The sequence below is a fragment of the Trichosurus vulpecula genome, chromosome 4 (genome assembly GCF_011100635.1).
Source record: "Trichosurus vulpecula isolate mTriVul1 chromosome 4, mTriVul1.pri, whole genome shotgun sequence".
In the NCBI taxonomy this organism is placed as follows: domain Eukaryota; kingdom Metazoa; phylum Chordata; class Mammalia; order Diprotodontia; family Phalangeridae; genus Trichosurus; species Trichosurus vulpecula.
Genome location: NC_050576.1, coordinates 37,157,305 through 37,171,711, shown reverse-complemented (window position 1 = coordinate 37,171,711; position 14,407 = coordinate 37,157,305). Strand labels below are relative to the sequence as shown.

Sequence of the window (14,407 nt, the reverse complement as noted above, 5' to 3'; positions counted from 1 at the left end):
GGTCATTTTTAAGGGCTCCTCTTGAGCAGCTTTATGGGCTGGAGATTCTGTCCTGGATCTTAAAAGAGTAGCCTTGCCACAGAGGTAAAGTTCTTTTTCTGTCCTTTTCACTGAATGACGTGCCTCGATCCCACCCATAGAGTCAGGGTGGTGCAGGGGGAAGAAGGCTGGATTTGAAGGCTCTTAGGCTGCACCCTCTGGGATTTTGTGCAAGTCGCTTAGTCATTCTGGGCATCAGCTTCTTCATTTGTAGAACAAAGGGGTTAGACTTAGGTGATCTCTCAGGTCCTTCGCAGTTCTAAATCTGAGCCTAGGTAGATGGAGGCTGGTGGTTTAACTGGAAATGAGTGTGTGACTAACGATAAAAGAGCATAAGAAATGCTATATAAAGTCTCTTAAATCAGGAGTTGTGTGAGTTAATTACCTTCAAATCAGTCTTCAGTCACCCAGTTTCTATGAATACAAGCTCTGGGATATAGAATAACCTGCAGTAAAATGTTGTAGCCTTCTAAACTAATAAATACTGAGAAATGGATTTATGTGCATTTGCAGCAATCATCGCCGTGTTAACTGGAATCAAGGAGAGTGTTTCCTCTTCCAAAGGAAAAATAAAGGTAAGCAGATTGTAAAGTAATTCAAGTCTTAAGAATGTGAGAATGTTAATTAACTGTGCCTTCCCTAGCTGCAGCAAGATTCAGTAATAGTTTGGTATGGCAGGAAGAGCTTTATTTTTGGAGTTGGGAAGTCCTGGATTTGAATCCCACCTCAAGGTGCTTCCTGTGTGACTTTGAGCTGAGTCAGTTAACCTAACTGAGCCTCAGTTTTCTCACCTGTAAATGGGGTAGTAATTACCACTCTGACATGGTCATTGTGTGTCGCTTCAGTCATGTCCGACTCTACGTAACCTCAGTTGGAGTTTTCTTGGCAAAGGTACTAGAGTGGTTTGCTCTTTCCTTCTCCAGCTCATTTTACAAATGAGGAATAGAAACAAACGGTGAAGTAACTTGCCCAAAGTCACTGCCAGTAAGTGTCTGAGGCTGTATTTGAGCTGGGGAAGTTGAGTCAGATCCAGTGCTCTGTGCACTATGACGCCACCTAGCTGCCTCCCAGTGTAAATATGGGGTACACAAATGTAAATACCATCATCATTTCCAAGTTTAAATTCACCAGATAGAGTGAACTTGCCTTTTTCCTTTCCAACTTGGCCATAAAATACACCAAAAAATCTTTTCCCTTTGAAGAGTTTGAGGGCCAAGTAGAATCTGTATTTCACAGTGTAAGTACTGTTGAGGGGCAAGTCAGAGAAAACAAAGGGGTTCAGAATTCAGAAAAGTAAACATCAGTACCAGGGGGGCTGTGAGGGAAATCGGCCCTGTATGCTCTTGTCCATGCTTCAGAAGCCCATAGAAGAGGTATGAGTTACAGAAGGTTGATTTTGACCCAAGTGGTTTCAAGTGTATAGTTAATTTCATTGGTGTTTTATGTTAATTTATAAATAGTATTGCTGGTAGTAAAAGTTTGTGGGAATTTTTTGGGAAATCTTGCAACACATTACAAGAGTTTTGTTGTTACCCTATTATTGAATGTAAAACATTTTCTCAGAAACTATGTGAAAATAATGGCACAAAACTTGAAAATGTATGTTCTTGGAAGTTTAGTAACAGGAAAGTTGATAAGAGGGGTGAAGAGTAGAGGCCTGAGTAAAAGGATAAGAGTTCTGGTTATCCCTTACCGAGTTTTGGATGCCTATGGGGCAACCCATTTGAAATGCCCTAAATGCAGTTTGTGATGTGGCACTTAGTGTTCCAGGGGGAGGGCTGTATGTCTAGATCTGGGTCGTTTTTCTAGAGATGATCATGAACCTGGGGAGTTGATGAGATCACCAGGTAAGAGATTAGAAGAAGAGAGCCCAGGAGGGACATCCACATGTAGGGAAGACTGCAAGGATGAAGACCAGCAAAGAACCAGAAGTAAACAAAAATCCAGAGGAGACGGGGTATCTAGAAGGAGAGTGGTTAGTGGTGTCAGATGGTGTAGAGGGGTCAACAAGGGTGAGGACTGAGAGGAGGCTATGGGTTGGTAGGATCTAGTGGGGAGTTTTGAAATACTTGCAGAGATTTGCTTGTGTTTGTAGACAATAAGGAAAGAACCAGTAGATGAGGGTATTGAAGATAAGAGTCAGAAGATTGATAATGCTGAGGGCAACCTGCTAGTGAAGGTGGTAGGGACTGGGATCCAAGAGTGAAAAGAGGTTGGCCTGGGAAGAGGAAAAGGACCACTTCTCCATGGACCTGGAGTAGAAGAGGAGGGGAGAGCGGTGAAGATTTGAGGGAAGGAGAGCAAAAGACTTGATTTCCCCTTGGTGTAAGTAAGAGGCTTGAGAAGAGGACGGTGAAACAGTCACTGAGGCAAGTGGGATAGACAATCAGTTGGGAATAGAAGGATTGCTTTGCTGAGGTGAGGGCCCAGTTTTGAGTAGGTAACCTAAAATTATAGTGGACCAAGTTAGCAAGGTCGCCTGCTTTCCTTCAGCTCCTTTCAACATCATGTGCTACGAGGAACAGAAGATGTAGGTGGGAATAATCCTGAGTTGTGGTTTGGCAAAGCACGAGCAGTTAGAAGATATGGGAACAAGGGATTGGGTAGAAGAGGGGAGAATGTGGTAAAGGTGAATTGGTTCACCAAGGGCTCAAGATGGGGAGGAGAGTAGAGCTAGAAGATGTCATAAAATCATTTGGGAAAGAACCAAGGCTTATGGGATTGGAAGTCATGAGAATATGGAAATGGTGGAATACCTTTCAGTGAAGTGGTTTAGATGGCTAGGTCATGGGAACCAAGTAAAAATAAAGATTACGTATAAATTTGTGCATGTATGTATATATATTTTTTTAATTAGAAGATTTATCTTTGAAAGTGTTGCCTTTTCAAAGCAGTCCCTTAAAGGGCTTTGTGTTTTTTTTTTTCCAGTGAAACTTCCATGGCTCAAAATTTTTTTGAAATTTTAGTGTCTATGATACATCTTCTAGTTATCCTCAGTGAAAGAAGTATTATTTTTAAAATATCCAGAGTTAAGCCTCTTGAGTAACATGGATGATCAGAAGAGACAATACTTTTTGTTGTCATAAGCAATGAAATTGGCTGGGGGTAAGGAAGGGGTATGTGTGGAATTTTAGCCACCTTGAAAGGCAGTCCTTGTGATTTTCCTTAGGGACATAAAAGGATTCATTTGAAAATACACATTCTGTATTATTTGTTAAGGAGTATATTTTTATCTTGTATCAATGTAATTTTTCATAAGCAATACCAAAGATTAGTATTTTTGCTGGAATTTGTATATGCATGTATATTTTATACTATATATGTGCTTTTACATATATGTATATTTATAATAGATTTGATTTATTATTGCTTGTAGTCTCTTACGAGAACAAAACGTAAAAATAGTATTTAATCGTTTAAATTGTTCTTTAGCAAATATTCATCTCTGTGAATGGGATTATTTTTCTAATACTATTATTGGTTTTCAGACCTTCTCTGGCTGTAGGATATCAAGTCGAGATCTGTTAGCTCTTAAGAATCAGCAAAAACCTCAACAGTTACAGACTTTGCGAAGACTTCCATCAGCACGGATTAGCATATCTCTCTTAAGTAAGAATTTTAAAAGTAAAATGTCATTTGAGAAATTCTGAATAGTAAATGTATACATGTATATTAAATTATATTAAAATTACTGATGATGAAATGATGGTACAATAATGTTATCAAGAAACTATTAATTTGGGGGTTTGATGTTTAATTTGGGGTACTTTAATTTGTTATTTATTGAGGGGCATATCCAATTTATTGATCTCATCTCTTCTCTCTCTCTCTGTCTCTCTCTCACTCACTCTCTCACACTGATGAAAGGGTTTAGACACATACATTTTTTCTTAAGTACCTCTTTGGCCGGCATTCCAAAAACTTTGATATATTGTCTTATTGTCATTTTCATTACTGAAATTGTTTCTTTGATTTGTTTTTTAACCCATCCATTCTTTAGCATTAAGTTAAATATATAATAGCGCAGTGGATAAAGAGTGCTGGGCCTGATTCAAGAAGACCTCCTCTTCATGAGTTCAAGTGTGGCCTCAGAGACTTGCTAGCTGTGTGACTTTGGGCAAGTCATTTAACCCTGTTTGCTTCAGTTCTTCATCTGTAAAATGAGCTGGAAAAGGAAATGGCAAACTAGCATCTCCCAGGAAAACCCCAAATGGGGTCATGAAGAGTCAGACATGACTGAATGATTAACCAACAATTAATATCCAATTGATTGTGGTCTGCAAAAGATGTATTTAATATTTTTAACTTCTCTGCTTTTGTTTGTGAGGCTTTATGCTCTTGACACGTGGACAATTTTTGTGCAGGTGACATGCACAGCTGAGAAATTTGCATACTCCTTTTTATTCCTATCCAGTATTCTCCAGAGGTCTATCACATCTAATTTATTCTGAAATTGTAATGAAGTTCATAATTACTTTTTTTGTTCGTTATTTTTGTTGTTGCACTTATCCAGGTCTGAGAGGGGTAAATTGAGGTACCCCACTTTGATAGTTTTATTGTCTCTTTGTCCCTGTAAACTCATTTAATTTTTCCTCTAAGAATTTTTTAGATGCTGTTACTTCATATGTACATGTTTAGTATTGAGAATAATTTATTTTATATAGTATCTTGAAGCAAAATATATATCTGTTTATCTTTTTAAAATTAGGCTTGGGCTTGGTGTTACTCTGAGGTTGTTATTGCTCTCGTCTTTTTGCCTTGGGCTGAAGCATCATAGCTATTACTCCAGCCCTTTATTTTAACTGTGTGCATCTGGGTTTTTCTTGTTCAAAACGAAACAAAAAAAGAATTGTTGGGTTCTGCTATATCCCGTTTTATGGCAAGTGCATTACATTCAGACTCAAATTCTCTTATATTTTTCCCTGTTTTTGTCTAAAGAGTGTAGTGAGCTCATCCTCAGTGCTCTAGGTTTGATGGAATCTGCTGATGTTCTTCTGCCCCTTCTTTTCCTCAACCAAAGACCAATGACAGATTCTTATCCTTTCTTTTAATCCACCTTCTGTAGTTTTGCTTAAGGCCCTTTCCCTCCCTGAGTCTAACTTACCTCTTATTTTCACCTTTTCTTTCTTTCCTGATTCCCTCTTTTGTGAAATGTGTCTTTATCCAATTCTATATTTGTATACTCTTCCCTCTAATTCTTTCTAGTTCAGATGTGAGCATGGTTCAAGTTTCACCTCTTCCCACCACTTCTACCTCTATTGTGTTCTTGTCCTCTCTTTCCATTCTTCTTTTAAGATTATCTACAGTAGAATTACTCCAAGACCTTTTGTCTGAATTGACTCCACTATCTCTAATGATAGGACTCAGAGGGGACACGTGTATCCTCTAACCATATTAGAACGTAAACAGTTTATCCTTATTTAGTCCCTTATAATTGCTTGCTCATACTTACGTCTTTGTTGAGTCCTGTGTTTGTATTTCAAAATTTTTACTCAACTCTGATCTTTTCATCAGGAATGATTGAAAGCCCTTTTTCATTAAGGGTTCAACTTTTTCCACATGGGATTATATTCAGTCCTGCTGAGCAAGCTATTCTTGGTTGTATAAGCCCATCCCCTTTGCCTTCTGGAATATCAGATACCAAATTCTCCATTTCTTTATTGCGATGGCTGCTAAATCATGGGTGATTCTGACTGAGGCTCCTTAGTACTTGAATTCTTTCTTTACAGCTGCTTGCAGTTTTTTGTTTTTGTTTTTGTTTTTTTTTTAAGATCTGGAAGCTCTGGATTTTGGCTGTGATGTTCCTGGGCATTTTCACTTGAAGGTTTCTTTCAGGGAGTGACTGGAGGACCCTTTTTATTTCCACTTCAGCCTCTGATTCTAACAGATAATGGGGTGTTTACTTTTATGATATGTTGGCTCTTTATTTTGGCCATGATGTTCAGGTAGTCCAGTGATTATTAAATTTTTCTCCTCAACCTATTTTCTACATCATTTGTTTTTGTTATGAGATACATTATATTTTTGTTTTTTTTTTCTCTTAGATTTTGTTTTTATATTTCTTATTTCTTCATAGGATCATTGGCATCTATTTGGTCCATTCTATTCTTCATGGATTTTGTTTCTTGGGTAATGGGTTATACTGTGTTCCAAGATGTTATTTCTCTTTCCACTTCTTTCTTTCATACCTCTCATTTCTTTTCCCATGTTTTTAGCTCTTTTTAAACTCTTGCTTCATCTTGTCTAAGAATGCTCATTGAACTTGTACCCAAACTGAGTTTCTCTTCGAAGCTTTGCTTGTAGATATTTTGAAGTCATTCTCTTTGGGGTTTGTCTTGAATGGCCTTGTCACAAAAATAGCTTTCTACAATAAGATTCTTTTTATTGTTGTTGGCTCATCTTTAGTAGGACCTGGCTCTGTACTTCTGAAGGGAGTATATGGTCTATTTCTGTTACTGTTTTCTTGGAATATTGAGTGTTGTGTTTTCTAATCCCGGGGACAATGCAGCCTGGGGACTGGGAGGCTTTTACAATCCCAGAGTGGCCTAGGGCAAAGTCATTGTTCCAGAACCCTCCCTCCCCACCCTTGTCTGTAAGTTTCAGGCCTGGGTTTGGGTCTGAGTAGTGGGCCTGGGGGCTTGCCTCATTTGGAGTTCGGGAAGACTGTTGCCAGATTCCACCCCTCTCAGTCATCAAGGAAGCTCTGCTGGTTCAGAGGAGCAGAAGTGCAGGCTCCCTTTGGTCTGGGATTCCTGCCCTGGCTGTCCTGCTGCAGGCTTTAGACTGGGCAGGAGCCTGGGACCAACCCTAGGCTCCTGGGGTTGGCCACGCTACAGCACTGCTTTGGCTGGACTTGTTTGTTCTAGCTCGTGCCCCTGTGAGCCCTCCTCACCCTGGAAGGCCACACATGCCTAGCGCAGGTACCCTCCTCTCTCTGCCCTGAATCTGTGACCTGGAGCAAAGCAGCCGGTGCCGGAGCTGCCCCATGGTACGTGTGTCTGCACCCACCCTACACAAGTGGAGACTCTAGTCCACTTTAGCCTAGAGCACAGCTCCCCCCTCTTGTGCAGTGCTTCCAGCAGCACCCTCCTGCTCAGATACTCTCTGTATAGCCAGTGACCTCTCTCTGCCCTCCTGGACTGAAAAGTGGATTCACTGTGATTTCTTTTTTACATCTTTGTGGGCGAATTCTGTTGAAGGAGCCAGGGCTGACTGTTTTTCTGGTCCTCTGCCATCTCGACTCTGCCCTTGAGTGGATTTTTCATTAGGGAGAGAAGACTTGGGGCGTCTAGCATAGTTGTGGTCAAGCATTTGGCGAGTGGGGAAATCTGTCTTTTTGAATCTCTAGATGAGGGTAGAGCAGGGACCACGGGTAGAATTTGATTTTAGGGGTGGTAAAGGAAAACAATTAGAACTCATCAGAAATGGCATGTGCTGCCCCAGAAAGCAAAGAAAACCCTTAGAACATTTGCACAGGCTAGCACAGCAAACAGCTGCATGTACGAGAATGTGTCTCATCCTGAATTTGGAGCCCATCATCTCCCTGGCAAGCAGACTTCTGTGCTTTCCTCCGGACTGTTAGTACATTTAGTGATCAGCATGCTAAAGTCTTTAAGTTATTTTCTTTATTATATCATCTACATTGTTCTGAGTCTGCTCAGTTTGAAGTGTTTTTCATTTGAATTTAGGTTGGCCAGTAATTGTCTTGTATATATAACACTGTTGCTATGGAACTAGTTTCTTGTTGTTTGTTTTGAACCCATTAAGGAGGCTAGGTGAAGGATGTGAGTATGCTTTTTATTGTTTTAAGTGTGCCATATGAGGTCCTTGTGCTGGTTTAAGCTTACATCTGCTATGAGCCTGTACAGATGAGGATGATTTGTATATGTGATACTGATATTATTGTCAATTTTTAGGTCTTCCTGAAATCGTGTCCTCAGGTGTTACTTCTCTGCTGCAAAATGCCCCGAATGTCCTCACTTTTGAGCCCATCAACCCCGTTCTCATCATTTCAGAGGTAACTCTTTTTATTGTACCAGACAGGACTTGGACATTATTTAAAATACTGGTTCTGGTGTCTGTCAAATCGATTTTGTCCGATTGGTCTTTGAGTTGGCTTTGAATGTAACAGGAAGATCTGTAGAGACATGGACTTGGTCTCGGGCTCCTTTTGTAATGAGTAATTGTTTCTAGTTTCTTTTTCAGCTCCATGTAGAATTGTGAGTTCTTTTTCTAAATACTATTTCTCAGAACGACAAACAACGGGGTCTGATAGGAAGCACCCGTGAGTGGGATCCCAAGGCCAGGCCTCTAGGCCAGCTCAGCAGGCCATGGCTAGTCTTGGCTCCTCCCCTGCAGAAGAGGAGCAGGGGGACATGACTCCTAAGACTTCTCTTCTCTTTTCTCTTCTGAAGGTGAAAAAGAGGGGTTTTTGTTCCAGGATTTTAATAGGCTGCCTTCTGTGGTAAGATCACAGATTTAGAAATGAGAGCTTTCACCTTCAGGGTTATTTAGTCTAACCCCTACTCTCATTTTGTATTTGAAGCCCAGCCTTTGTAAAGTGACTTGCGCAAGGCTGCATAGGTTTTAAATTCAAGGCCCACTCTTCTTTTATTTCATCCATATTTTATCATCCTCATTTCTGAAAGTATAACAAAAGTATTGGGTCTCTCTGTGCACTTGCTTATTAACTTTGGCTTAGCTGGCTGTTGGTGGAGTGTGATCCAGTCGCATTCTTTGGTTCCATTTAATGTAATTGATGTAAAATTAGAGATTAAAGCTGAACATAGCATTAGATACTGAAATTAAGATAGTAAAAGCACTTACCAGTAGGTTCTGGCATCACACAGCAACAATTTCCTATTAGAGCTGAGGGTGTTCGTTTTTTAAAAATCTTTGAATAATGAAAACGATTTGAGAAGCTGAGTTGTGACCAAGAGTTCCACAATCTAGTATGATCCAGTTGATCAGTTTGGTACCTCACTGAACTGCTTTGGGGTGTGTTTTTCCCCCCAGAATACTTCATTAAGTGGTGACAGAAAAAATGTGGCCATGTCTGTAGTGAAAGCTGGAAATTCAGCCCCTCTCCTAAATACGGTGTGGAAAGGAATCGACTCTAAACCTGTGAAAAAAGTGAAAAGTGAGTGTGAAAAGTCGTGATTAGAGCTTAGGCCTTTGAACTCCAAATTAAGTATCTGTTCTCTGTGCCGCAGTGCCCAAATCTTTGAAACATACATTTGTGTTGTAGGCGAGCCTGGGCAGTCTGTCACTAACGTGTCACATCAGATTAGCAATGATGCAGATATATTAGAGCCTGAACTACACGATCCTGTTAAGAAGGTAAGAATATTTGTTTCTGTCTGGCTCTTCTTTTGGGAGAAGTTTATACATTGACTGCATGTGAAATGTCCAGAGGGTAACAGTCGTCTTTAAGATCTTTCTGTGGACATTTTCTGTTAGATCTTGTGTGTACTCAGCCTCAACCCTCTTAAGTGTTGGGAATTCCTTTGTTAACAGGCCTCATGCATTTCTAATCACCTGGTTTTTCTGAAGTTGCCTATCAGGCTGTTTTTGGATTCCACCATAAAGTAGCTTTTGTGTATGAAATACGTTTCATGAGACATAAATGTAGAGATAACATTTGTGTGTTGTCCTATTTTCCCCACTGTTTTGCATTAACATTTACCTAATGTCATGGCTGAAACACATAAAAGTAAACTAACCCTGTTATCTCTTCGAACCAGAGGCTGAAGTGGAACTAAAAAGGATCCCCCAGCCACTCCCTGATAGAAACCTAGAACCCTCCAAAGGAGGCAATGCTCTAGTTACCTGAAAGTCAGATGTCCTACGGCTTAGAGTTGGAGAGCTCTCCAACCTCCTCTCTTCACGGATGAGGTTAAGTGACTTGCCCAGAGTTACTGAGAGAGAGCCAAAGCTGCAGCAGCAGACTCTCTCCAATGCTCCTTTCACCATCCTTTGGGTTGACTTCACTTAATGCTATCAAATGATCTGTGCTTACAATGATTTTTTCTAAATGTGTGGTAGTGTTCCTCAGATATTTGTTGGTTTATTAATTGACCATATAGGATAGGCCCTTTTATGCTTCTTAAAATGTTAATAATGTTGACTAACCCAGCAAGGACTTTTACAATGTTGAGTTAGTTTTCAGGAAGGAAAGAAACATGAGCCATGAGATGTACAAACCCGATGCAACTAAGTGACTATGCACGCAGCAAAATTACTTCAGTTGAGTTACTTTGAACAATGGAATCCAACATTTCTTACTAACCTTAGTGAATCTAATCCTGTGAGACTGAGCGTGGTTCAGATCCGCCTCTGACCCATTGGCCAGAGCCTCGGGCAAGGAGGGTATGAGCCCCATTGCCTGAGGGGGCTTACTCCCTTGGGACTCCCAGTACCGAGAGATGTATCTTGGGTCTGGTCTAAACTTTTTCTTCTCTTCCCAGTCCCCCTCACCCACACCCACAAACAAAACCCCAACAAGCATATGATAACCTAGGCATGTGATAAGTTTTTTAAAATGAACTCTTCTTTTAATCTACTACTTAATTCTTTGATCAAAACTCAGCTTGACCTAATGACAGCTGTTCCAGATTACAGGGAAATGGAGATGGGTGGGTGTTTTGACCCACAGCAGCCTGAGGACTTTTTTTCTTTTATTTTTGCTTTAATCATTATTGGCATTTTATTATTTTATTTTTATTTTGTTATTACTTTCAGGCTTCGTATTGCTTTATTATTGCTGTTTTGTTGTAGGAACTTAAATTTCTTTAGAAGACAGTATCCACGGAGGGGTATAGTGTTGTACAGAATTCTGTCTAGGCTGTTGGACCCTTATCTTAAACATTTCTTTCAGGAAATAAAAATCAAGAACGTGGACTGTTGGACAAATTTAGGCAAAATAGTCACAAGTTCAGTGCTATCTAAGTCGTCAGATGATCTCTTCCAGCAGTTCAGAAAAGCTGCCATAGAAAAGGAAGTGAAGACTCAGGCTCGGATACAGGAGCTGACAAGGAAGCAGCCAGGTCCAAAGCCAGAGGAGTCAGAAACCAAGCCAGATCCACAGAGGTATGAGAGTGCTGAGATTACGTTAGGGCGTCAGTTTGAAATGTAGTCTGTACTTAAGCCCTTTTGTTCACATTATAGTTTGAATAGATAACACGTATTTTAATCCTTTAAGTGCTTTTCAAAAGTAATAACTTGGAATGGATCAGATTTCTTTCTCAGTCGAACATTAATTGCCTACTACGTGCAAGGTGAGGCAGCCAGGTGGCCCCGTTGTACATTGACCCAGTGCCCACTTGGAGTCAAGAACGAGTTCAAATCCAGCCTCGGACACTTCCTAGCTTTGTGACCCTGTGCAAGTCACTGTACCCTGTTTGCCTCAGTTTCCTCATCTGTAAAATTAGCTGGAGAAGGAAAAAGCAAAACCATTCCAGTGTCTTTGCCAAAGAAAAAAACCAGATGGGATCATGAAGAGTCAGACATGACTGAACAAGCCTGCACAGCATTTGTACCTGGATGCTAGGGAGTACATCAGAGCCTCCACCGTGCCCAGGCAGAGCGCACGAGGGTCCCTTTGGCTCAGTGATTCTCAGGCACGAGCCCTGTCCTCCAAGTTCTTGGTGACTCCTCTTTAGCCCTCCTCAGTTCTCTCCTCACTCTGACCCAGCCTTCCTCATTTGGAATCAGTAGATTTGGATGAAATAGGGAGCCCCACTTTGTTTTTATAAGGCATTATCTTGTGTCCATTTCATGTCAGCGTGAATCCTGTAAACTCTGCAGGGATGGATTTAATGGCAGCATTGAAATCTGTCTCTTGGCTGCTGTAAGGACAACACATGGGTCTTACTGGGGGACCACCTTTCCATGTGCTTTTGTTCTCAAGCTCTGCTATATCCACATAGCTTTTTCTGGAGAATAGAATACAGTGGAGTTGTGGACACACAAAAACAAAGCTTAACCTTTTTTTTTTTTTAACGAAAGATAAGTTTGATTTTACAGTGTTGAGTTTTCAAAAGAATACCCTATGTCTTAAAGTAACACAGCTTAGTAGATCTTTTATAGGTTTTAAATATATTAGATAACACCCTTGCATAGTTTTTAATATTTGATGAAGCAAAAATGTGATTTTTAAAGGGACTCTGACAAGAATGAAAATAAAAATCAAGATGAATGTTGCCCTGAAATAAAAAATCCACATCAGGCACCATTGGAAGTTCAAGACGATGGCTGGCTTATTGAAGATCGTGATTTGGCGAGAAAGAGAGAGCAAGAGAGAAGAAGGAGGGAAGCCGTAAGTAAGCTGTGGGTTATTCCAGCTCCAGCCCTTGTGGGCAGGGGGGTCCTATAAAACTTGCAGCATCTGCTGAGACAAAGGCAAGAGGCCCCAGGCACACATCCTGCCTTGTTCCCTGTCCCTGGGCCTCACTCTCCTCAGGTCCAGGCCAAGGTCGTGCTCTACGTTCTCTCCCCTGACCCCCATTTTGGAGATTCATAAGTTACTGCTCTCTCTGCCTCACTCTGCCTCCCGCTTTACTATATGAGAATGGCTGAGTTGTCTGTGCATGAAAATGTGCTCACCGTGGCTTCCTTTCCAGGCAGAACCAGTCAAGTTTTGTTCTCTTCTGTTTGTCTTCTTTGGTGTTTCCCCTGGTTTCATTTCTGGCAAAACGATGTTTTGGTGCCGTGGCTTGCACATTGGCTGTTTGGTTATTTGACCAAAGTTTCTCAGGAATTGTTCCAATGCAGCAAAAGTTAAAGTAGAGGTACAGATGGCCTAACAATGGGTTCTTAGGGCCCCCTCCTTGCCACCACTGCTGTCTGCACAGGACTGGGAATAGCAAGTGGTTTCATCAGTTGCCTCAGCGCAGATTTTAGTTTAATAACATACGACGGTCAGCCGAGGTATCCAGAATGTTTATTCTAGAGAGGACATGAGAGCAATCACACTCAGCTATTTGAAGGACGTGCCACAGGGAAGGAGGACTTTTCATTGGAGCTCAGGGGGAGCATTGGGTGACCCTTGAAAAGGGCATTTTAGGGAGTGGGAGAGGTTCAGGAGCCCCTAGCCTGGCTGGAGCTCATGCCCTGGTCAAGCAGGTTCCTCCTCTCTGCTGAGAAGGCTTTATTCCTGCTTGGGCCCTCTCTTTTTCTTCCCAATTTCTTTTCTCTGTTTCATGGAGCTTTCCTGCCTTTTTTTTTTAACAAAGCAATTTAATTGGTAGTCACTGCAGCCAGTGAGAGTGGGGATTTGCTTGTGGTCCCCAAATCCAGTGTCACTTCACAGTGAGTATCATTTCAGACCAGGTCCTTCGGGCCCATCATTTAGAGACCGTCGTGGCGGTTCTCCTGGATATTGGGTGGGTGTTTTCAGACTTGAAGGTTTGGTTGTCCTTCAAATGTGTGAAAGTTTTACTTCTGCATCACTTGGGTGATGCATTCATGCCCATACTCCGTTATCCAGGGTGATGTTCACTACCACCTGCACTGTTCTCAACTCTTTTCTTCCTGTGTCCAGAGGAGTCCTGATCTACCAGATGCTTCCTGCTTACTCGAGAGCTTCTTACCAGAACAAGCACCTGATGTTTATTAAACCCACTTGAACAAAAAAGGGGGAAAAGCACATTTTGTTAAAATTAACAGTGCTGTCTTCCTGTATGCAAAGGGGAGCATAAATTTAATCTAGTATCTGAACTGCTCAGAAAAATGAGCTTACAGTAATAAACTGCTTCTGGTAAAATGGAAAAGACAAAAGTTTTATTAGAATTCTGAATGGATTAAGATTTTTTGGCTGCCAAAATGACTACTTCCGTCTTATTTCTCAACATATGTTTCATATATCTTCCTTTTTCCTCAGATGGCCAGCACCATTGATATGAATCTGCAAAGCGACATTATGATGACCTTTGAAGAAAACCTTGATTAAGTTTGACACTCTGAAGTATTCATTGGTTGGTTCATTTGATTAAGCTCTGGGCATAAAGGGAGCCAGCTTTAACATTAAAGCCCAAGCAGGGTGTGAAAGCAGGTCTTTTACACCCAGTTATCAGAACATAAGGTTCTGATTCAGGATGACTTACGATTTTGAACTATTTTCTTTAATACTTGGTTTCTTTTATATTCCCAGTATTTTTTATATGAGCTATATTTTCAAGGAATTTCATAGTTTTGTAATCTTAATTGCCTAATTATAGGTGCTTACCAGAATAGCCTTGTGAAATATTAGGAAGCCTATATAGGAATATCCCAGAACAACTTGAAAGACTCTGCAAGCTTGTGTTTCTTTCTGTTTATTTTTTACCTTTTTTAAAAATGAAGCATTTATTTGCTTTTGAAAATGAGCACT

General features: G+C 40.8%; 1 protein-coding gene across 1 annotated transcript in view; it reads left to right on the top strand.

Annotated features, from left to right (window-relative positions):
* Positions 1 to 13,987, top strand: part of BRDT (bromodomain testis associated) — a 34,051-nt gene extending 20,064 nt beyond the window's left edge. The window contains 8 exon segments of the mRNA XM_036755467.1: positions 553 to 614; positions 3,528 to 3,648; positions 7,956 to 8,056; positions 9,055 to 9,178; positions 9,287 to 9,378; positions 10,916 to 11,127; positions 12,199 to 12,355; positions 13,919 to 13,987. Coding sequence (XP_036611362.1) covers positions 553 to 614; positions 3,528 to 3,648; positions 7,956 to 8,056; positions 9,055 to 9,178; positions 9,287 to 9,378; positions 10,916 to 11,127; positions 12,199 to 12,355; positions 13,919 to 13,987 — 938 coding nt within the window.
* The last annotated feature ends 420 nt before the right edge of the window (positions 13,988 to 14,407 follow it).